Source organism: Typopeltis vanoorti, chromosome 7 (assembly GCF_054136105.1).
Source record: "Typopeltis vanoorti isolate ZY-2024b chromosome 7, IOZ_Tvanoo_1.0, whole genome shotgun sequence".
Classification (NCBI taxonomy): Eukaryota; Metazoa; Arthropoda; class Arachnida; order Uropygi; family Thelyphonidae; genus Typopeltis; species Typopeltis vanoorti.
This window is the reverse complement of record NC_143555.1, coordinates 16,669,081-16,695,594: the sequence shown is the minus strand read 5'-3', so window position 1 is coordinate 16,695,594 and position 26,514 is coordinate 16,669,081. Positions and strand designations below refer to the sequence as shown.

The following is a 26,514-nucleotide window of genomic DNA, read 5'->3' as shown; positions in this document are numbered from 1 at the left end:
ACTGACATTAACCATCAGAGAATTTCTATCACCAATGAAGTTAACTTCCATCATGTTCTATCTGTATTAAATACCCTACTTCTCTTGTCAATATCTGAATTCAAATTCACAGGTTTCACATAATGGAATGGTATTTACTGTACATAAAAAACAAAAAAGTAAGTCATTTTATGTCTATAACTTTAAACATAAGGAATGAACCTGAGTAATTCTGGTAATACTTCTTCCATCCCCCACCTAGTCTATCTTTCTGAACAACATGGTACATGGTAAGCACTGGTTTTAGTAACTTCATACTGACAGAAAATTTCAAATAATTTTTTTTTCTACTTATATTCTTTGCAGTACCATGACAAATTTTCATTTCATTTCACTTTACTAATTAAAACATTAATGCAGAATATGATACACATTAATATGATAAAATGTTTTATATAATAAGATTATATCACTGCAATAAGAAGAATAAGGCACAGCACATTTCTTTTAGTGATAACTTCAGTAAGTGTCAAGAATTATCAGTAAGTCTCTCTTAATGACACCAAATTCATGTCCTTTAACGAAATCTATTAATATGAAGTCTTTTGAAAACTTTAAAAAAAGTTAATTAGTTATGTCTAATACTAAACAACAAAAGTTAATAAATTTTACCTAAGAAGTTTAGCTATGAATATGTCTTATTTCACTGGTTTTAAATGGGGTCAGCACAAAAATACTTTGGAAATTTTCCATGTGCTAGGCTGAAAATCCTTAGTCCAAAAATACGCAAATGTGTGAATGTAAGGAACTGACACGAATTTCTTCTTATTCTACAAATAGCTTCTGGAATCTCACTCATCATTCATTATAACTTTTTAAATACAGGGTGTTTCAAAAAGAATGTCCCGATTTGAAAATTGTATATCTCTGCAACCATGAACCACAAATGAATGCGACTTGTACCATATGAACGGCCTTGGCCCAGAGTTTGATATGACGACCGCTAGATGCCACTACTAGTGCCCAAATAGCCGTTACGCTTGGTTAATGAGAAGATGACGTGTAGTCAACAGAAGGCATTTTGTGTTCTCAAATTTAGCAAGACTGAGTCCATGATTATGGTGCAGCGTGCGTTTAGACGATGTTACGGAATTGATCCACCACTGGACAAAAACATTCGTCGTTGGTACTGACGATTTTGAGAAACAGGGTATTTATGTAAGGGAAAGAGTCCTGGACGACCACGCACCTCAGAGGGGAATGTGCAACGAATCAAGAGGCTTTTCAGCGAAGCCCATGCAAGTCTGCTCGTTGTGCTAGCCGAGAACTTACCATCCCTCATGTGACTGTTTGGCTTGTGTTACAACGATGTTTGCTTATGAAACCATACAGATTGCAACAGGTGCAAGTTCTTCGCGTAGGTGACAAAAAAAAAAAAAAAAAGAACAGATTTTTGTGCTAATCTGTTAGAGGACATGGAGGATGACACCTTCCTACAAAGGTTGATTTTTAGTGATGAAGCAACTTTTCATCTAAAAATCCACATGAAATTATACAACATGAACGTGATTCACTAAAATTAAATGCTTTTTGTGCAGTTTCTGTTAGAAAGGTTTATGGCCCTTTCTTTTTTGGGGAAAACACTGTTACGGGAAACTCCTATCTTGAAATATGCAGGACTGTCTGCTTCCACAGCTGAATGAAGAATCTGAAGATTACATTTTTCAGCAAGACAGAGCACCGCCACATTGGAACCTCCAAGTTTGTCGTTTTCTGAACGAAACATTGCCTCGGTATTCGATTGGATGCACAGGACCCCACAACTTGGCACTACAAGATCTCCAGGCATCACACCTTGTGACCTTCTTTTTATGGGGATACGTAAAAGACTGTGTTTATGTTCCTCCATTACCCGCTGACTTGGATAAGCTCAGAACCAGAATCACGGCTGCAGTAAATTCTGTGACAGAAGACACTCTCAGACTCATTTGGGATGAATTCAGCTATCAGCTTGATGTTGTCCATGCAGCAGGTGGAGGGCACGTTGAGCATTTGTAATTGTGGTGAGTAAAACTTTAGGCCTTACTTCATACTTGGTAATTTATTTTGTAGCTGTACCACATTTTCATTATTAAATATAATTATTTGAAATCGGGTCATTCTTTTTTGAAACACCCTGTATTTGTTAATACTTTCCACACATAAGTATGCAAAACCTATCCTATGCATTTTGTGAAATACAAAATGGATAATATGAATGAACAAAAATCATCACAATGTGGATAAAAAAATCTTATAAACTGATTTTCCTCATGTTTTCTTCTAACCAATGTCGATTGCATATCTATTATAACATAAACAATAAAATAAAATTTCATAAAAGCCAGTTACTTTTTATGAAACTAATCATAATTAAATTTGCAATTTCTTTCTGCTCAGAATTTCAGATTATTATAAAATATAAAGTTTGAGTTGCCATTATCTGTATAGAATTATCGATGTTGACCCTTCTTTTATAAACTATTCTATTAATTTATACAAATGAACAGATTAAAGGCATTCACATGCAGCGCTTAACATTTTCCCAACGTACCTGTATGCACTATGGAAAAGTAAAAAACATTCCATGCATTTGTAGGAATTTTGCATGAAATTTCTGCTAACATCAGAGTATGCATGAAGCAGAATTTGACTTCAGACATAGCAAACTGCTTCAGACATAGCAAAATGGACTTCCTGACAACCGAAATGAATACATACTGAATGATGACAGTGCTCCTACTGAAAACTGAGGAGTTGATTGAAGTGATAATTATCAATCCTTTAATAACAGCAGGTGAGAAAAGTAGAGAATGAAAAAATAGAAGACAAAACTAAATTGGTAAAAGGTGTAAGATTAAATGGGATTTTATTTATTACACAGAAATGAAGCATGTTATTAAATTTGGTTATTAAACAATCTATGAACCATACAGATTATATCCCATTTATGCATATCCTAAGAAATCCAAGAAACAGTTAACACTTCTAGAACTGGAAAATCTTTAGTAAATTCAGTCACTGCATCCATAACTGCAAATTTACCAAGGTTGCACTGTTCCTGGAAATAGGCACATTTCGAAAAACATTCTCAGCATAGGTTGCATCATAAAACAAACATCCCTGTCACAAATCTGGAACTGAAATAAAAGATCTGGTTGGTTTTTTTATATTAAAAACCTCCAATAATATTAAAATTATAAAATAGTGTTTGAATTCTATAATGAATTGCCATATGAATGATCTCTGATGTAATTTGTTTCTTTAAGGTGTATGTTAACTGACGTTAACAGTCTGTTCAAAGTAGACTAACTTCGTAGTTATCTGCCCCTTAGAGAGTGCCACGTAAGGACATTTGGTGTCAGTTACAATTTTATATTGTTTCTACAAGTATTTGGTTTAGTGCTGTGTCTGTCACAGTTATCATGGTCCAAGAGTATGGTGAGTTAAGAGAGTTTGAATGTATTTAAGTCATGGTGTGACAGGCTGGGTGGGTAGGTGAGTGTTTGTGGGACCTCCTGCAACAAGTCTGACTCCATGGAGATCTGATGCTAATAACCATCCTATGCACTTTCCCAGTAACCTCAGTCTTTTCTTAAGTAGTTCTCCTTCAAAGTATATTATTTTATTATTCCAATAATATATATATATATATATTATTGGAATAATAAAATATATAATTATATTTTATTATTCCAATTTATTATACAGGGTGTTCGGGATAAATTTGACATATTTATAATTAATTATATTTTTCCGTAAGTTACATGTATTAACACACACTTCTCTTCATTTAAAAGTTTGGACCCTTCTTCATTCATATACAAGATGTCAGAAAGGATGGATAGCTGGAACCCACCTGAATCATGGAAGAGAATAACTTGTATCATGATGATTCGTGCCCGCCATCAAAATAAGGATATTACGACTGCTGCCCAATGCTCCCTGAATACAGTAAAAACAATCAGGCATGAACTAGAGACTTGCAATGGTGACTACGAGGATGTAGCAAGAAGAAAGATCCCTAGCAGACGATCTGATTGCGTTCGTACAGCAGAATTCCTCGCAAATCTGCAGGAACAGGTGTTGAAGAACCCTGGCATTGGAATTCGGGCTTTGTTCGTGGAGTTGCTAACTGTAGTCAAGCCCTGGATAACAAGGGTAGCCAATGGTAGGCCGTATGTATGGCAGCAGGATTCGGCCCCTTGCCACACCTCTGGGAAAAGTCAAAAATGGTTGTCTGAAAATTTCTACGACTTCACCAGTCCAAATGTTTGGCCTCCAAACTCCCCAGACCTTAACCCCATGGATTATTTTGTATGGGGCGCAGTTGAAAAAGATAAAATTAAAACAGTTTTTGCGGCCCTTCCCAGGGAGACTGTAGCATCAGCTTGTTCGAGGTTCCGAAGCAGAATTGAAGCTGAGATCGATGCTAATGGTGGTTATTTTGAGTAAATCTTGTTGATAGTATTGTAATTAACTCTGCCTGTAATGTTTTTTTGTCAATTCATTAAATTTAATAGATACAAAGAAGATTTTCTTTTTCCTTACGAAACTGTCAAATTTATCCCGAACACCCTGTATGTGTATATATATATATATATATATATATATATATATATAATTAAGATTACTACCTAATATAAAATATAATTAAGATTACCACCTAAATGGCTACAAGTAACAAGAGCAGAAAGAAAAATTGAAACATTTGTAAACATTTGTTTATAAAACTAACTACTGAATGACACAAATGTACAATGACTATATGAACAAAGAATTAACCAATATCTAGATAAAATAAAACAAAATGAAGAAATAGAATGGCTTAATATAAAAACGATACTAAATGCAGCAGCAAATGAAAGCTTAGGAAAGACCAAAAAATTCAATAAAAGAAAAAAACTGAAGATCTGGGATGATACAATCAAAGAAATAATTAAAAAGAAAAAAGAAACCTATCACAAATCGTTAAGCAGTAAAAGATTAGAAGATGAAATAGAATATAAAAGAATAAGAGCCATAGCTAAAAGAGAAGTCAGAAAAAGACAGAGAATCATGGAATAAATTTGTTTCTAATTTAGAACATGATTTATATAAAATAAGGCCCAATATATATAAGATTTTGAAACACCTAAATGCAGATACCAAAGAAAACATAAAATTAAACACTGAATTGAAATTAGAAGAATTTCTAAATTACCACACAGAACTGTGGACAGACAAATATTTAAAAAAAAAACAACTAACGAAAATGAAAAGGAAATAACTGAAGAAGAATTAGAAATCAGCCTGAAAGAAACAAGAAATGGAAAATCACCTGGAAAAGATAAGCTAGGTTCAGAACTATATAAATACGCAGGAACAAGATTCAAAAAAAGACTCATTATTTTTAAATAAAATTTACTCAACTGGTATCTCCCCAATAGAATGGAAAAAAGCAATTTGATTCCTATCTTTAAGATAGGTAACAGAGATGACTCTAAAAACTATAGTGGTATCAGTATACTAAATTCCTGTTACAAAATATATAGCAGAATCTTAAATAACAAACTAACGAAATATTCCAAAAACTTTATTCTAGAGGTACAGAATGGATTTAGAAAAGGACGAGCATGTATACACCCAGCCTTTTGCCTAAAATTAATAGTAGAGAAAAGAAGAGAATATAATTTGGAAACACATATTGTATTTATTGACTTTGAAAAAGCATTTGACAAAGTTAAAAAAAACAAATTATTTAACTTATTAAAAGAAAGACAAATACCAAATAATATCCTAAAAGCTATCACAAGTATATATGAAAATAATCAAATACAAATAAGATTAAATCATGAGCTATCATATACAAGAGAGATAAACCAAGGGGTCCGACAGGGATGTCCCCTCTCAGCAACTCTTTTTAATATCTACTTAAATGAAATAATAATAAAATGGAGTAAAAATTTACACCAAGGAATTAACTTTCACCTACAGTTAACTTAAACACTCTCCTCTTTGCAGACGACCAAATAATAATTACAAATTCTGAAGATAACTTACAGAAAGCTATTTTAAATCTAAATGAGATATCCAAAGATTATGGTATGATAATATCAACAGAAAAATCAAAAACTATGGTCTTTAAAGGACAAGATCCAGCAAGAACTAAATAGTAATAGATAACAAGAACAGGTGAATTCATTCAACTACCTAGGATGTATGATCACATATGAAAATTAAAAAGATATAAAAGTAAAAATTGCAAAATATTTAAAAATAACAGGTGTAATTAACTCTATATTTAAACCAAACCTAGTTCAAAAAACAAACCAGGCTAAAGGTATACAATACATTAGCCTTACCGATCTTAATGTATGGAAGCGAAATTTGGACAATAAAACAAAAAGACAAACAAAGATTAACAACAGCAGAAATGAAGTTTATGAGAAAAACTGCAAAGTATACCCTATTTGATCACAAAAGAAACGAAGATATTATGAAAGAATTAAACCAAGAACCAGTAATAAAAAAAATTAAAAAATATAAACATAAATGGATGGAACACGTTCAAAGAATGAAAGATTACCAAAGCACGCCTTAAAGCACAAGCCATTAGGAAAAAGAAAACCAGGACGTCCTCTTAAACGATTCAACGATGACTTCTAAGAACAGGCCATGCTAGGCCTAAATCCTTGATACGTATGATGATATATATATATATTATTCCAAGTATATCCTCTCATTAATGGGACACAAGTTTCCAATCACTGCCAACGCTATTATCATTGCACTAGAATTTGCTATAGTGAGACAATTTCTCATACTTCTACTCTTCCTTTGCACAATTAGATTCCTCTATCCCCTCTTCTAATCCAAATGGATGTTCTGAGGAAGTCAGAGGAATTATCCTCACCAGCATGAAAGCCTTCATTTCTTATTCCACTCCAAATCATTCCTAAATAGGTGAAATGTTTTACTTGTTTTATCCTGAAACAGAAACCAAGAGATGATCCTTTGTGATATATGAAAATCGCTCCTAAGCTATCTCCACACATCAGACTTTAATTTTGCAGCTAACTATAGGATGCACCTGCTTGACAATGATTGACCAAGTGATAGCATTCACGTTCCACATAGCTCGTTTGTTTAAAGCTGCTATATGTATATTCCTCTAACCCAGAAGAAGCCACCAGTTAATGTGGCAAAACTAGTTGGTTACTAGTTGTATCAAATTCTGACCAATAAAAACCCAATTTCAGTTATCTTATTTAAATGTATTTCTTAATATAATGTCCCATTTACATCATAATTCTGAGAACAATTTTCTCTTGCCACCTTGTCATATGCCTTTTCCATATCAACAAAACTTAAATACAGATGCTTGCTGTATATTCCCATGATTTCTCAACTATTTTGAAACTCATTTTCTTCAAATGTCCCTGCATTTGAAATTAGCTAGTAAATATTATGAAACTGCCTTGAAATTAATGTTGCAAATCCATGATATAATTCAAATAAAAATGAAACAAGAGAATTTAAACACAGAAAATACTCTGATCCAATTCATCCATTTAATATCCAACACCAGCTGCTCTAAATAAACATGTACCTTTCTTAATATAAAAAAGGAACATGAGGAGTGAATGGAAAACAAAGGGACCAGTAGTGTAAATTGATAGGTGTTAATACCTATCAATTTACACTACTGGTCCCTTTGTTTTCCATTCACTCCTCATGTTGGTAGTAAGTTACTTTCCACCAGGAAGGAAAGTAAATTATATTTGCATATTTTCATTGCTATATTGCTATTTTCACCATATTTAATTTAGCCATCCATAAACAGTAGTTTATATAAGAAATATCTTCACAACCAAGGACAGTAGAACTTAAGGTGAAGTCAGTTGTCTCTATATGCAAAAAGCTTAATTATGAAGATATTTCATGCACAAACTCAATTTTGGTGTAATAAAGCTACAGCAATGCTTGTTGGAAGATTAAATCATTACATATATGACTTTGCTTCTATGGCATAGTGCACAGATGTTCAGTTTCTACCCTATGCCTCTTCTAAGGGTACTTTCACGGTCAGTGCTGTGCTAAATCGGCTACTATCATTCCACCACTTCCCTCCAAAACTGTAAGAACAAAAGAAACTATTGATCAACATCTATGCATAACTTAAAACCTGCAATTTCTAGGTTTGCAGATCTCAGAGGCCATTTTCTTTCTTCAGAGTGGGGGAAAGTAATACAAGATGAAAAATATGAAAAAAAAGCCGTAAACCTGTATTAAGTGGTTGAGCTTTTATGGGGGAGCAGATACTATCTGGAATCCTGCTGTAGAAACTAATCATGGTACTTTTTTTCCAAGCTACTTAAGGCCTTCAATAAGTGGTGATGTGTCACACCAGGCAATAAAAACTGGTTACCATCTAAAGATATTCACTAACATTCGTGTCAGCAGTTCAGATATGAATCCCACAGCCTGCTGGCTAGAGAGTGGGTGCACCATTTAGTTAACCAACCATGAAAGCTTGGCACACAAATAAAAATCGCTTGTGCATTAAAAGAGAATAAATCAATAAAAATCTTATATCTAGTTATTTGTCTATGGTGATCGTCTATCATTCTCCTTCATAATTTTTCTTATCCAACTAAAATGTGTCCCATTTAATTGCATTCACATCTGGAATGGTAAAACTACAACTGAGATGGCCTTAAAACATTTAGTAGCGATCTTAAATAAATACATGCATCTTGATTTATGTGTTAGGGCCAGCAGATTTTCAAGGACAAATAACTTGATATAAAAACTAACTATGAGAGAGCAGTTAATTCTATGTATGTAATCTATTATATCTGTCAATTGCACATATTCTCTTCTCTGGTGGGTTTATCTATCTGATAAGATGAAAATAAAGCAATCCTACCATCTGCAAGAGAAAGAGAGAAAGAGATAAGTAATTCATCTTTGGCTAGAAAGCTTTTTAACAAAAATGGTCGAGTCCTAGACAGGATTTGAATCCATGTTACTCTAACCACAAGTATTATTACTGACTGACTTATGGATTTAACCCTCTCATGCATGAATTTTTATATTCATTTATAAAAAATTATAATGATGATACAGTACCATTTAATCTTACAGTATTATCATAAATTCATTAATTTTGCTAAATTTTTGCCCTCATCATCATCAAATTCCTGCCATGTACCCTCAAGGGGTGTACAGGATATGACAGTACTACATGAAAAAATTACATCATTACTAACTTCCTATCTACAATTTTCCTCCAAATCAGTCTGCCACTTGTCAAGACTCCAACATTATCAGATCTTACATTTCTATCGTCTAAGGCACTTTGTACCGTATCAATACACCTATATCTTGGTCTTCCTCTGGGTCATTTTGCTGCCAACCTAGCAGAGAATGCTTGTTTTGCTAATCTTTCCTTGCCCATTCTGTTTAAGTGACCATACCACCTGAGATTAGCTCTACTAACGCATTCCTGAATGCTGACAATGTCAAGTTCTTTCCTAATATCCTCGTTTTTAATATGATATTGCCATTGATGCCATCTGTTCATGCCTATAATCTTTCTTAGGACTCTCATATCTGTGGTCTCTAGTCTTTGGTCAAGTGTTTTACTTCTGACCCAGCTCTCAGATCCATAAGTTAAAACAGGTTTGAACACTGTCTTGTATACAGCTAATTTAGTGTTCCGACTAATTTCTCTCTTATTCCATATGAATTTATTCAATTGACTTCCCACCATACCAGATTTGCTGATTCTGTTGTCTATTTCTATATTTAATTTACCATCTTCAGTAAAAATCGTGCCTAAGTAGCTGAAATGTTTTACTTGTTCCACAGGTTCTCCATTCACAACACAGTTGACATTTTCAATGATTCTGCCTATTTTCATTGTCTTTGTCTTTTTATTGCTGACCTTCATACCATATCTATTACAACAGCTATTCAATTTAGTCAGAGAATCTTGCAGACTTGTAGCGGATTTATTTAGAAGTATAACATCATCCGCATAAAGCAAAGAGCTGACATTAACATCTCCAATTTTGATATCAGGTTTAATACCACATTCCTTCATAATGTGATCCATATAGATAATGAATAACAGAGGGGATAATGTACATCCTTGTCTCACACCAGATTTAACATTAAACCATCTTCCTGTACTTCCTTCAATTCTAACTGCTGACTTACAACTCAAATAAAGACTAAGTATTGCTTGATATAATGCCCCATTGACACCATATAATTGCAGCGTATTGAATAGCTTCTCTCTCTCTTGGCACCTTGTCATATGCCTTTTCCAAATCGACAAAACTTAAATACAGATCTTTGTTATATTCCCATGCTTTCTCGACTATTTGTCGTAAAGTGAAGATCTGATCCTGACAGACTCTATTTGGGCTGAATCCAGCTTGTTCTTCACCAAGCTTTTCTTCCACAATTCTTCTCAACCGTTTCTCAAGTATACTTGCATAGATCTTGCCAGGAACACTCAGTAGGGAAATACCTCTGTAATTCTCACATTCAGTTTTATTTCCCTTTTTATATATGGGTACTATGAGAGCTCTACTCCAATCATCGGGAATTCGTCCCTCTAACCAGGCTTTCTGAACTATGCAGTGCAGCCACTGTAAGACTCTTATACCACCATACTTCAGCATTTCTGGTCGAATATCATCTACTCCTGCTGCCTTTCCACATTTCAAGCCTTTGATGGCTTTTTCTACTTCAAGTATGGATATGTATTGCTGACTGCATGCCTATTCAGTGTTTTTTTATCACTGTGCTGTCATCACTGCTTGTTTCATTTAGCAGTTTTTCAAAGTAATTACTCCATACTTCAAGGATATCTTTTTCTCCTGTTTTCATGTCACCTTTATCATCTCTAATTCCTTTTACAGCACTCTTTCCTCCATTCCTTAGCTTCTTCAACAACCTCCAGAATATTTTGCCACCTTCTTGATATTTATTTTCTATATTCTTGCCAAAGTCCTCCCATGACTTTTGTTTAGCTAGTTTTACCCAGTGTTTAGCATTCTTGCATTTGTCTCTATAATCTCTAAGAGCACTAGCTGACTTAATTGACAGGAACTTTTGATATGCTTTCTTCTTTTCCTTCACTGCCTCTTTAATTTCCTGTGTCCACCAGAGAGTTCTGATTTTTTTATCCTTACAGACAACCTCACCACATGCCTCTCTGGCAGAATCAATCAATGTTTTCTTCAGAGTTTGCCACTGAATCTCCAAGGTTTGATTCCTGTTCTCAAACTCTTTCATTTTCTTTTCAATAATCTTTGTGTATTTTAGTCTACAGTTCACATCTGAGAGCTGCTCAACTTTCATTCGCTTTCAAACTTTCTTACATGTTATTCTTTTCAATATGAAATTCAATTTTATCCTGCTCAAGACTAAATAGTGATCGCTTCCAATTTCAAATCCTCTGTACACTCTGGTGTCCTGCAAAAGGGAAAAAGCATCACTATCAACAATAACATAGTCAATGAGACTTTTCATATTCCTTGCCTCTTCTCTCCATGTGAATTTGTGCACATTTTTATGTTGGGACATGGTGTTAGTAATAACCAGTCCATGTCCTGAGCAGAAATACAACAGATATTTGCCATTATTATTAGCTTTGCTCTTTTCTCCAGATTTTCCCAAAATATTTTTGTATGTCTCACAATCATTTCCTACTCTGCTATTTAGATCCCCAACAAGGACCAACTTTTTCTTTTTCATTGTGTCAGTTGCTTTTTCTAAACCCTCAAAAAATTCCTCCACTTCTACCTTAGTAGAACCTTCTGTGGGACCATAGGCACAAATAAGTCTCATTGTCCAGTTCCCCATTCTCATATTTGCCCACATTACTCTACTTGAGACTGACTGCCATTCAAGAAGATTAGCCTCGTATTTTGTGTTGAATACTATGGCTACTATTTCTTTTCCTTGATTGTCATTGCCTGAATATAACATTTTGTATTTATTGCACAGAAAGATCTCACCAGTTTTGGTCTTTTTTGTTTCAGTCACCCCTGTTATGTCGATCTGGTACTTTCCTCAGCTAGCTCCATTTCTTTGCCATTCAGGCTTCTTACGTTGATAGTACCGATCTTTAACTCTGGTGATAATGAGTTGGGGTTTGTTTTCAGATTTGTTCCAGTAGCTGACTTTTCGCTGTTCGCCCTGGTTCTCTGGTGAAAACAATGGGGGCCTTGTTTAACCGGGCGAAGCCCCAGCTGGCATGAAATTTCGTATTTAAGTACGAAAGACTATTCAAAGAATCTTCAGCAGCTCTAAAAAACGTTCCTAACCTCAACAAATTTGGGTGCATGAAACTGCCCCAAATTTGGGAGACTTTCATTTTGAGAACTTCAGCCCAACTGCCAAGACTACCAAATTAGCCCGCAAGAGGGCACTATTAGGACTTTAGGAACAAAATTAGTTCTTATTTTCTTCCTCATTTGCTTTGTTAGTTCCTTAGTGCACATACCATATCTTTATGTTCCCGAAGATGGCAATGTGACATTGCCGAAATATAGAAGTGATTCATTAAAGTTATCTTTAATTAATTTACTTTATATGCGTTGTCAATTCCGTAAATTAATTACCAATTAAGCCATTAAATCTGTTTTTTTTAAACAGATTTAATGGCTAGTTTTTTTGATACAAAATCAGCAGAGTTTTTAATATGAGAAGAGGAAATTCCAGAAAGATTTCTTTAAAAAGTTGCGAGGTATTTAGAAAGGTTGTAGGCAGGTAAGTGTATGCCTTCAACTATTGGTCTGAGCAGGCAGTTTGTCTTGTGTATCATGGAGAGACCATATAATCATGGGATTAAAGGATGAAGTGACCTAAGTGAAACTAAGTGAAAGGCAGATGTTTCTTGGTAACTTCAAGGTGGTTTTTAGTCAATTATTAGTCCTATTGTGCAATTCAATTGTAGGGTCATTATTTAGTTCAGAGTAAGTATCACTGTTTAAAAGTTCCAAAATTTCATTATGGTAATCAGACTTGTCTAAGATGACAGTCGCATTTTCTTTTTCAGCAGGTAGAATAACGATGTAATTATTATTTTTTCAGGACTTAATAGCTGCTCTTTCAGAGTAAGAAATGTTGTCTGGAGGCGGTCTAGCATGATTTATGGTGAAAATGGCTTCCGTATGAAGGTGGGGGCTTCTTTGTTTGATAATAAAGGTGCCGCCTTTTCTATCTTCATATGACTCTACCTTTTTGAAAAAAAGTTATCAATAATTCTTCCCATCAACTGTCTTCGGCATAAGAAAGTATATTTGCTAAAGGTCTCAATTTTGTCACTGCTCCTACCTTCATACCTAAAGAACAACTCTTAACAAAGATAGAAAAGATGGCATCTTTATTAATTTATTACTAATTGATATGTGTGTGTGTGTGTGTGTGTGTGTGTGTGTGTGCGCCCGCGCGTGCATTTCTGGTCCAGTATCATCAAATCCAGCTTTGTGTGTGATATTTCAGGTTGCATTCTCTTTAATGTTTTTTATCAGTTTGGTAATGGCTTATCTCATTTAATAATCCTTCAAAGTAATTACCACAGCCACCCAAAAATGCCTTTATATATAATATTTTTATCATCACTGACACCTTTATTTACAATATTCTTTCCAACACTTTACAATGTACTTTCTAAAACTTCTCCAAAATCCCCCAGAACAATTTACTGCCTATGTGTTTGTTGTTCCCACATAGGAGAGGCTGCAAGGACTATAGAAAATAAATGCTATGTATCAAAGTCAAAAGCAAAGTAATCTGTTAATACTCCTCTTGAAGAGAGACTGAATACTGTCTTTCATATTTTTATGACTTTTGTTAGTTACTTTGACACACTGCATTGATTTCTAACTTATCATTCTATGCATATTCTCTCAGAACCTATGCTGACTTACTTGCTAAAATATTTTTGTATGCTTTTTTTTCCCAACTGCTTTTTACCTTCTCCAGTCCACTATGAAGTTCAATTTTTTTTTATCTTCACAAACAACTTCACCAATGCTCTTCTAATTGAATCACAATTCACTGAATCTCCAGAGTTTGATTCTCATTTTCAAATCCTTTCAGTTTTTCTGCCTCCAGTAATCCTTTGTATATTAAGGCCTTGACCTTTTAATGATTTTTTTTAACAATTAACTCACTCTTGTTAAGACTTTTATACTTTTCTTTTCAATATGAAACTCACATAGAAATCTAAATGGTAATCACTGATGATGTTTCTTATTTCTTGTACATCTTATCTCCGTGTGAATTTGTGCACATCTTTGTAAGGAACATGGTCCTAAAATGACTAGTCCATGACTTTAATAGGAAAATTTTCTCAAAATATCTCTGCATGTTTTAAATTCATTTCCTACTCTGCTTTTTAGATCTGTAGTATGTTAGATGCTTTCTCTAATGATTCAAAAATTCTTCCACTTAACAGAAACTTCTGTGGGATGACAGACACAAATAAGCCTCACTGTCTAATTTAACTTTTTGAAATCTGTTTACATTACCAGGTAAGATAATGTGAACTCCCAGCCAGAATGACATTGTAAAATGTCATACCATCTAACAAATGTGTCACAGTAAAATTTCTGTAAATATTTCATTATGTGACATAAGATAAATACAGAGCAATAAATACAAAATGCTACATTCAGGCAAATACAATCAAGGAAAAGGAGTAGTCATAGTAGTCAACACTAAATATGAGGCTAATCTTCTTGAATGGCAGGCAGTATCAAGTAGAGTGATGTGGGCAAATATGAGAATGGGGAATTGGACAATGAGACTTATTTGTGCTTATGGTCCCACAGAGGGTTCTACTAAGGTAGAAGTGGAGGAATTTTTTGAGACTTTAAATAAAGCAATTGACACAAAGAAAAAGGAAAAGTTGGTCCTTGTTGAAGATCTAAATAGCAGAGTAGGAAATGATTGTCAGACATACAAAAATATATCAGGAAAATTTGGAGAAAAGAACAAAGCTAATAATAATGACAAATACCTGTTGGATTTCTGCTCAGGACATGGATTGGTTATAACTAACACAATGTTCCAACATAAAAATGTACACAAATTCACATTTGAGAAAAGAGGCAAGGAATAAGAAATGTCTCATTGACTATGTTATTATTGATAATGATGTTTTCTCCCTGGTACAGGACAAAGTGTACAGAGGATTTGAAATTGGAAGTGATCACCGTTTAGTCTTGAGCAGGATAATATTGAATTCATATTGAAAAGAAGAACATGTAAGAAAGTTTTAAAGCACATAAAAGATGAGCAGCTCTCAGATGTGACCTGTAGACTAAAATACACAATTATTATTCAAGAAAAAATCAAAGAGTTTGAGAACAGGAACCAAGCAGTTGCAAACCATGAAGAAAACACTGATTGATTCAGCCAGAGAGGCATGTGGTGAGGTGGTCTGCAAGGATAGAAAAATCAGAACTCCATGGTGGACACAGGAAGTTAAAGAGGCAGTGAAGGAAAAGAAAAAAGCATATCAAAAGTTCCTGGTAAATAAGTCAGCTTGTGCTCTTAGAGAATACAGAGACAAATGTAAGAAAACTAAACACTGCGTAAAACTAGCTAAACAAGTCATGGGAGGACTTCGGTAAGAACATAGAAAATAAATATCAAGAAGGTGGCAAGATATTCAGGAGGTTGTTGAAGCGCAGAAATGGAGGAAAGAGTGACAAATGTAACATAAAATTAAATTAAAGATGATAAATGTAACATAAAAACAGGAGAAAAAGATATCCTTGAAGTATGGAATAATTACTTCCAAAAATTGTTAAATGAAACAAGCAGTGATGACAGCTCAGTGGTAAAAAACACTGACTAGGCTGCAGTCAGGAATACATATCCATACTTGAAGTAGAAAAAGCCATCAAAAGCCTGAAATGTGGAAAGGCAGCATAAGCATGAGAAATGCAATGCATAGTTCAGAAAGCCTGGACAGAGGGATCAATTCCAGATGATTGGAGTAGAGCTCTCATAGTACCCATATATAAAATAAAAAGAGAAATAAAACTGAATGTAAAAATTATAGAGGTATTTCTCTAATGTGTTCCTGGTAAGATATGTGCAAGTATACTTGAGAAACGGTTGAGAAGGATTGTGGAAGAGAAGCTTGGTGAAGAACAAGCTGGATTCAGAACAAATAAAAGCTGTCAGGATCAGATTTTCACTTTACGACAGACAGTTGAGAAATCATGGGAATATAACAAAGATTAATATTTAAGTTTGTAGATCTGGAAAAGGCATATGACAAGGTGCCAAGAGAGACAGAAGCTATTCAATACGCTGCAGTTATATGGTGTCAATGGGGCTTTATATCAAGCAATACTTAGTCTTTATTTCAGTTGTAAGTCCGCAGTTAGAATTGAAGGAAGTACAGGAAGGTGGTTTAATGTTAAATTTAGTGTCAGACAAGGATGTACATTATCCCCTCTGTTATTTATTATCTATATGGATCACATTATGAAGGTAAGTGGTATTGAACCCAATATTAAAATTTAAGATCTCAGCTGTATAGTTTGTGTGGATGATGTTATACTATTAAATAAATCCAGTACAAGTCTGCAAGATTAACTGACTAAATTGTCACTGTTGTAATAGATTTGGCAAGGTCAGCGATAACAAGACAAAGACAATGGAAATAGGCAGAAACATTGAAAATATCAACTGCATTATGAATGGAGAACCTATAAAACAAGTAAAATATTTCAGCTATTTAGGCATGATTTTTAGTGAAGATGGTAAATTAAACATAGAAATAGATAACAGATTGAACAAAGCTGATATGGTAGTAAGTCAACTGAATAAATTTATATGGAATAAAAGAGAAATTAGCCAAAACACTAAATTAGCTGTATACAAGTATTCAAGCCAACTTATGGATCTAAGAACTGGGTCAGAAGTAAAACACTTGACCAAAGACCAGAGACCGCAGATATGAGAGTCCTGAGAAAGATTATAGGCATGAACAAATGGCATCAATGGCATTATCATATTAAAAACAAGGATATTAGGAAAGAACTTGACATTGTCAACATCAGGAGTGAGTTAGCAGAGCTAATCTCAGGTGGTATGGTCAGACTTAAACAGAATGGGAGAGGAGAGATTAGCAAAACAAGTGTTCTCTGCCAGGTTGGCAGGGAAAAAACCCAGAGGAAGACCAAGTTATAGGTGGATTGATACAGTAAAAAGTTCCTTAGAAGATAGATATATAAAGATCTGATAATGTTGGAGTCTTGACAGGTAACATACTGATTTGGAGGAAAATTGTAGATAGGAAGTTAGTCAAGATGTAATATTTCATGTAGTACTATCATATCCTATACACCCCTTGAGGGTACATATATATCAGGAATTTGATAATGATGATGATGTGACATAGTAGTCATACTTCTGTGAATTAAGACAAGCAATTACGAGTATGAGGGCAATGTATTACAAGATGATAAGCTTGAGTTTCCAAGAAGGAAAACCCTGCCATCTCCATTAAAGAGCAGCTAACTTACCTTCAGGGAAAAAAAAAAAAAAAAAAACTTCTAACCATTGGGTTCTAGATTCAATTTCAACTTTAACTTTCCAACAAAAAGATACTGTTACTATGGGCACTGAGCTATGAAGAAATGCAAAAGAAAATGCACTAAGAAAGAAAGGCTTTTTCTGCAAACCAAGATACATTAGGCTCTCTCTCTCTCTCTCTCTCTCTATATATATATATATATATATATATATTTAACATAGATTTAATGACTTAAAAACTTAAAGGTTTTTAAGTCATTAAATCTATGTTTTAAAATGTATCACAACAACTGAGTAAAAGCCTATGATCACACACACACACACACACACACACACACACACACACACACACACATATATATATATATATATATTCCTAAGAAATCATCAACTATAAAAACTGATTCTGTCATTTTATCTCCTCTGCTAAGATAACACTTTGCTGGTTCTATTCTTTTTAATTCTAGTAAAACTTAGTTTTAAGTGAATATACATATGTTGCAGTCATTAAAAACCTTTAGCAAGTTTCCTTTAATTTTAGTTATGTTAAATGAAGACCGACTATTCAGATCAACAGATACTAATATAAATACTTCTGCTTTAAGAAATTAAATCCTTTTCTAACTATAATAGACATACCTCACATGGAGAAGTTAAAATTATCTAATCTTTATTTTCTATGTGATGCATGCGCATCTAGATCTTTCAAGACCAAAATGCAGTGCATATTAGGAATTTCAGTATATATGACGAATAAAACTATACTCAAAATTTCTTTAGTTATACTCAGGAGTCCTACAAAACAAGCCAGGAGTAATTGGAACTTTTACTGAAATCACAGCCTTTGAAGCTATAATGAATACTAGTGTAAGAACATCTCTAAGTATTGGAATAAATAACTGAATATGTTAATCTAATTTCAGTCTCAAATAATCAATATAAAATATAAAAAAGAAAAAAAAAGAAAAATGAATTGCATTACAAAGAGAATGCAGGAAAGTACAATAGATGTCAAAGATCAATTAAAAAGTATATTTGAACAAAAGGAAAATTATTTTTGTTTCAATCCTTTGTCAATTGTAAGAAAACAAAACATTGCACATGAAGTATCTTCGTGACTAAGCTACTTAGATACAAGGGATGCACTGTTGATTTCGCATTAAAGTGCTCCAACATGCCATAATGCAGAGCACATCCATTATGTTGCCATGCTATGAGATATTAATGCATGGCATCAATACCTAAGCATTATAGGAAGAATCGCTACTCACAGCCATTAATGCAAGGCAATACACACATGGAAGTAGGATAGGCATGCATTATAGGAGAGTAAAGCAGTATGATGTGAAGTCCTAACCCAGCTTCTGCATACAATTGCATAGCCTATTCATGATGATTTTTCAGTATAGGATCAAAACAAAAATATAATTTATTGTTAAGTATAATTTACTTTCTAACCAGGTGGGAAAAACTCACTATAATTATAAATTATAGTTAATAAGAAAAGTGTATGACTAAAAATAAAAAATAGCAATCCTTCAGGTAAATGCAGTAACAGATGATGGATGATGGAGGGACAAATGTCTTTTTTTTTTTTCACTATTGCAGTACATGCATAACTGCAAATTTTATTCAAAAATATTAAAATGAGAAAATAATTTAACTTTTTTTAATGAAATAACAATTTAAACCATGAAGTAGAAATTATGATTTCAAAAATCCACGGTTAATGCATTTCAAAAGAAATATCTAACAAATGTTAGCTTTTTTTGATGAGATTAGTAAGTCTTTTCTATTTTTCTGTTACATTATTACCTAAGTAAGTATTCTCCGAATCAAATTTCTTTTCATTATCACAAAAATTCACTACATACATGGCCATGATAATTCATTATCATAAAAATTCACTACATACATGGACATGATAAATAACTACAAAATTAATGGATAAATATATTACAACTTTCTGAACTAAAATCTAATAAATGTAGCTTAGATGATACTTAAACATATTTCATAATATAATTTAAAACATTCTTTATGATATAATTACTTCATGTTAGAATGAAAGATTATTGCAAAAAGCTTATTTTGTACTTGCAAACGAAAATACAGAATGTAGAAGTAACTTAGCAAAAAAAAAAAAAAAATGTACACCATATTAATGTAAACCACATGTAAACTGCTGGAGACAGACATATACAGCACAAATTAGCAGTAAGATTAGCAGCTGTTAAGGACACCTATAAAGTATGATGACTTAAAGTGACATCCGATCTCTAAAACAATTTCATACTTAAACGATAACTGGGTTATTGGATACTGTGCACACTTTAAAACACATTTATAACAAATAAAAATATACTGTTGTGCCTCAAAATTATTCAACTACTGGTTAATTTAATGATGGATGATGAAGATAAATACTTAAAAAAATAAATATGGCTTTTTAAATAGAGTTAAATCTCACTATAACAAACTACAACAACCAAAAAAAAGTTTGTTATAGTTGATAGATTGCTGAGTGAATTTCACAGCACTATGCCTCTGGGGCCTGGGCCTTTTGAGCAGTTTGTTACAGTAAGTTTGGTGTTTGCTTTAGTGAGAGTCCACTCTAAATACCAAGAATTGATTCTACATATTCTAAATTTCTAGTAAAAACACTATCGTCTGACACCAAAGGAGTTTATAGAAATTAAGGACTATCATGTATACTGTATGTTACATGAACACATACACCCACACATACACATGCATACATACTTAAAATTGTATCTAAATACTGTATGTGTGTGCGTGTGTGAGTGAGAGAGCATGTGTATTATGAAAGAATGAATGAATCGGCAGATGCACAATTAACATAACACCTTAAATTATTGCCAAATCAAACTACTACCATTGTGCCACTGACAGGAATACAAAATTTATCCTACTAATATTAAAAAATTGCAAAAAAATAAAAACACAGTTTAGAATATCATCACTAGAAAAGATCTGAACTGGTGCAATATTTAAGATTGTATTAAATACTAGTTATCTTCAATTTTTTCTTTGCTTTTAATGAAAGCTACTAGGGAAAATCAATGAAAAGATTTAATTTTTTTTGCTGCTATTTTATCAAATTTAAAGTGCTTATTACACATTAAAACATAACAAAAAAATTTCTTTGTATTGTTTTATAGAGGAGAAATCTTTAAACAGTTTGTCAAATAAGACAATACCCTTCCTTTTATGCAAAATGCAATATTCCTTCCAATGGAAAGCTTATCCCTTTATGGATGGAAGGATTTTATTCCTACTCAGGTACATATGAATGGGAGGGGGAGGATAGACGAGGGGAGAAAGGAGGAGGGAAAGAAGATAATGGGAGTGAGAAAAAACTTTAGGAAGTTTACCTGATAAGTATCACGAAATTTGCCAATCTCTCGATGAATAAGAGATTTTTTGTCCTCTTCTAGGTCCATTTCATCCAGATCCTTATATTCCAAAATAAAAAATGAGAGCTGACGTTAATAATATTTGCGAAATGAAATCCAAATACATAACAGTAAAAATAGAAATTCACCCAGTACATCAACGAATAAGGATATAACAAATTAAAATAAACTTTTGTTTAAAATAAATATAACAGAAAATACAGAACATTTAGCTCTTGAAGAATAACATTTTGGAACCTTAGGAAAAAAAAAAAAGAGATGACATTTTATCTATAAACAAGCACATAATAGTGAAAAAACTAGCAGGACAACTCATTATCAAAATGAGAATTCATATGCTTACCTCAATGACATACACAGAGGGTATGAGATATGACAGTGTCCTCTTCCCCACCCCCTGACATAATGGAACCAGAAAAACAAGTACATAGTTGCCATAAATACTGTTACAACTGCTGAACACCTCCATGCTGCTATCAGAATTGCATGAGATGGTTCCATTATTGCCAATGTGTGTAGCATACATTGATGTGTTTATCAGTAGAGAACGTTGTCTAGCTGTATGGGTTAACATGCAGTGGGGAGATGATGAGAATTGTGAAGCTGTATTAGCACTTCACAAGGTTGGAATGCAGCTGCCTGTTATTTTCAACTCACTAAAAACACTCAGGATCAGTAGGATGTTTTTGTATGGTGCTATTATCCATTATAACAATACAGAATACGTATCTGACCATCAAAGAACAGGCTGCATTAGGATGCAACAGCTTGTGAGAGCTGTGAAGGCACACCTTCACCTAATCCTGTGAGAATGCAGAAAGTAATGTTGCAAGAGATGAACATTTCACAGAGAATGGTGATATGGGGGGTGAGAGCCTGTCATCGTTCTACTGGACACTTCCTAACACCACAACTTATGCAGCAGAGAGTGATAAAATCAAAGGTACTTCTCCAGCAGCACATGAACAACAGACACAGCGATATCTGCTTTATAGACAGGGAGATTTTCACCACTGAAGAGTCATTTAACTACCAAAATTTTAAGGCATATACCCTGGATGATTGCACAGCTTGTGCCATAGCACCCAAGATTCAGAGAGGTCATCGCCCTGTGTCTGTCATGGTTTGGTAGTATGGGGAGAACTGGCATATCAGGGGAATATCCAAGTTGCATTTCTGTGAGTAAAGGGTCAAAACTTCCTCCAAAGTGTATCAAGACACCATGCTAGAACCAGTGATAAAGCTTCCGAACAACACCTTCTTTCATGGTAGGCAGTAGACCATCCAAAAGTACTCAGCCCTTGCACACCAGGCTAGGAACACATAACAGTGGGTGGAGGTGAATGTGCCTGACCACATATCACCATCTGAAAGTCCCAATCTGAATCTATTGAACTTCAAATTGTGGTCAGAGCTTGAGAGAGTAGCCTACAAAAAAATGACACCGATGCTGGCAACCTGAAGAGGGATTTGGAGGAAGCAGTGACAGCATTTCCATTTGATGTTTGCGTGTGCCACCATCAATATATGGCCTCACAGACTTCAGGCATGTATGAATGCAAAAGGGGGATATTTCGAACATTAAGTGTTGTTATATGCACGTTAAATATGTGGTTTGTAAGTGCTGAAATAAACGATTTACTGACAGATTAAAGGTTAATGCACTATTCAAGTTGTAACAGTATTTATGGATAGATTAGGTACATATGTACCTAACTTCTGAAAAGTCATAAACTTTCAGATATAAACTACAGACTCAAGCAAATATCTGTGGGAAATGTGAAGGCATCAGAAGATAAATACCAAATGCTAGAGACAAAATGGCAAAATTGGAAGGAAACATTCACTCATAGCTGGAGTGGATGTAGCAAAGCTGCATGCAAGGGACTGGGAGGAGAGAAAACCTTCCCCGCTAACCACAGAAATTTTAAGAACCAGTCCAGAAAAATTCTGGATTAAAGGTCATCACATGATTTTAGAGACTATACAGGAAAGTGTACAAAAAACCAAGTTATGCATAAAAGTAGCTAAAAAACATTCTGTGATTTCAAAAGAAATTAAAGATCATAAAAGCAATACTAAATATAAGGATTAATTAACTTGAAAATTTATTCAATAACATATTGGCTCTCCAACCCAGGTTGCATGTTCAAATTCTGCCATTGGTATGGTGTTTGTCTAAAAATGGGAGATGAATTTTATTGCTTAGTGTGAGACAACTACCACCCGACTTATTGGAAGCCTGAAGTAGCTCAAAATCAGCGACCCTGCTGTGGAGAACATGTCTGATATCTAGAGCAGGGTTTCCCAACTGTAAAAGAACAATAAATACAAAAAATAAATAAAATAATAATAAATGATTAAAAAAATTCTTAAGCCCTCTCCCATGGTACTGAAGTACTATACAATTACAACCTTTCTTGGGTGAGAATCACACACACACACGTATATACATATATAGGAGAAATGCAGTCAATGCCTGAGATTTAAAAAAAAAAAAAAAGACAAGCATAGACAACTGGAGTACCAGTTATGTCCAAGAATTATTGATTAAATTAATTACAGGAGCAAGTTATTCATATAAAAAATACAAAAAATTAATATATATATCTGATTAAAGTTTATCAGACAGAATACCGGAATTAGTTGATACCATTTATTTATTTAGTACCATGACATTTCATCCCAACTGTGCAGGATTTCTTCAAGTGTAAATAAACTAGTAGACAAAACAGTAAGAGCTAACACAGGTGACAACTGTTATGCAGTTACATAAAAGAGCCTGATGACATTTTTAAAAATTATTTCTACTTGTTCTGAATATTCTGCATATTTACGCATTCATATTAATGTTCTTGACTAATGGAGGCTAGGATGTATTGAGACTAATTAATACTTTGGTTAATATTTAAATGTTTAGGGTCTAATGCTATTTCCAAAGATTCCCATATTTGTCTTTCTGTTGTATCATAAAAAAGGTGTAACAGTTCTGATTTATCGCATAAAACCTGATGTCTCATTTGCGAACCGTCTTGTAGGTCATATGTAAGTGAAGCTTTAGCCAACCTTCTTATGGAAAATTTTGAAACAAATGCTTTAAAAAATTATCAAAAAAGACCAAAGGTTTGGCTATGTTATGTAGATTTGGCCAGGAACGGTAGTTAAATTGCTTTTAAAGAGTATCTAAACAATTTGCATCCAAATATTAAATTCACTATAGAACTAGAAGAACATAAAAAATTACCTTTCCTTGATATCTTTATGGAAGTAAATGAAGAAGAAAAAAGGTTATCATTTTCTGTACACAGAAAACCGACCACAACAGGAAGATTTCTTAATGCTGCCTCACACCACCCATTGCAAAAAATAGGCATAATTAAAACCTTGAGAGAGACAGAGCATACAATATATCAGATGAAACGAAATGAAGAATTACACTACCTGACACAGAACCTCAACACTTGGTTTTGAACCCAAGACAATTAAAAACATTCTTAATACAGCTCCTACAACTCTCTTATCAAAACAAGATCTCAAGAACGCAATCATGCTGCCGTACATCAAGAATGCCATGGACAAATTCACTGCATTGCTCCACAAGTACGACATAAGTGGCTTTTCTTCCTTTACAAAAAATATCAAGATTCCTACATCCACCAAAACCTCTGCATCATCCCATGAAAAAACCATGCGTTTATCAGATTCACTGTTCTTGTGGCATCTGTTACGTAGGCCAGACAGGAAGGTGAGGAGAGATCTGCATAGTTGAACATAAAAGACGTAGAAAAAAGAAGGGAACACAAATCAGCTTAGCATTCCACACAACTACTGTCATCAAGTACTCTGGCAACAGACAAACATGTCATATATTGATAAGAACTGTTTCACAAGAAAATTTAAAGAAGCTGCAAAAATGCTTAGAATCACCACACAACGCAACGAAAATCAAGGTTTGATTTTACATCAAGTCAGGTCTGCCTTTATCAAAAATTTAACTGCCTTGGACCTTGGATATAACACCCATGAGCCACAGAAAGTGACACAACTAGCACTGTTCCAACAAGCATACAGTAATGAATCTATCATTTTGTATTTGGATTATCAATTAATGAACAGTTATGAAGTTAAAAAAGACATCTAATTGACTATTTAATTTGGCTGTTGTGTTCAACTTTTATATACCATTATCCCTGATGATATATGTCTCATGACGAACGAAACTTGTCGGGTTTTTTACTCTTTTATTTTTAACTGTTTAATAAACATGTGGTCTCAATACCAAAAACTATCTCCAGTCTTGTAGGTCAGTTGAAGAGGGCATGTGTGATGACAAAGCTGAGGTTTCATTTCTATTGTATTCGGTATCTCGAACGTGTTCTTGAGTACATTGTTCAGTTGTCGTTATACGTGTATATATATATATCACCTTGTGAAAAAACCTTTTACACTTTGTTAAAAAAAAAAAAAATTTACCCAACCCATAGTACTAATGTATCATAGATCTACAACCATCTATATGTGGAAGTTACAAACTCAATGACGACAATTATTATTATTATCTAAGACCTCCAAGGAGTCAAGGACTCATCGAGAGACAGGCTATAAATCATCCAGACCAGCTGTCATGCCTTCCCTTGAATTCATTCACATTAGATGCACTCACTACTCCTAAAGGCAAAATATTCCACTCATTCATCACTGCTCTGTGAGAGAAAAACCTAGCTCTTACCACTTTGCTGACTGTGAACAAACTTAATTTCCATGGTGAGGGGAGAATCATCAGATGATTCATCAGATGCTATCCTATAATACCCATTCAAAAGTTTATAGACCTCTATCATACCAGCCCTCTTTTCCCTGTTAACCAAAGTCTGTAATCCACATACTTGCAATCTGTCCTCATAATCTAAATCCCATAATCTGGAAATAATCTTTGTAACTCTTCTTCGTACCTTTCCACTGCTTCTTTATCCCCTAGGAATCCGGGAGACCAAATCCGGCAAAATAATCCAGGTGTGGTCTTATCAAAGCTTTATAAAGAGGCAAAATGGCTTCACTTCAACATCACAATTATCCTTTGAGTTGTATTTGCAACTTTTGCTATGTGACTTTTAAACTTCAAATTCCTATCCCAATATGCCAAGTTCCCTTGCCTCCTCAGTTTCTTATAGTCTAATCCTGCTAATATAATACGATGTTGGAAATCTCAGCACACCAAAATGCATAACTTTACACTTACTAACATTAAACTGATAGGCATATACGTTTGCCCAAATTTCCAGCTTATTCCAATCATTTTGTAAGTGCTGAATATCAGTAGCATCCCTGATTGCTCTGCCTATCTTCACATCATTGGCAAGCGATTGCACTTCTGATGTTAGACCCTGCTTGATGTCATTAATGTGCAAGATGTGGCTATTAAATAATGAGATGGTTGCAAAAATGTCATTTATTATTAAAATTGTACAACTTAATTATTATCCCATTACACCGTTGT

The 26,514-nt window shown here is 33.9% G+C and overlaps 1 protein-coding gene across 7 annotated transcripts in view; it reads right to left on the bottom strand.

Moving 5' to 3' along the window:
* Positions 1-26,514, bottom strand: part of LOC150104513 (RNA-binding protein 25-like) — a 496,362-nt gene that overhangs the window by 237,042 nt on the left and 232,806 nt on the right. For all 7 annotated transcript variants that reach the window (XM_090395192.1, XM_090395194.1, XM_090395191.1 and 4 more), the window contains one exon: positions 20,976-21,056. In XM_090395192.1, the coding sequence (XP_090251318.1) occupies positions 20,976-21,056 (81 nt within the window). The remainder of the gene's footprint in view (positions 1-20,975; positions 21,057-26,514) is intronic.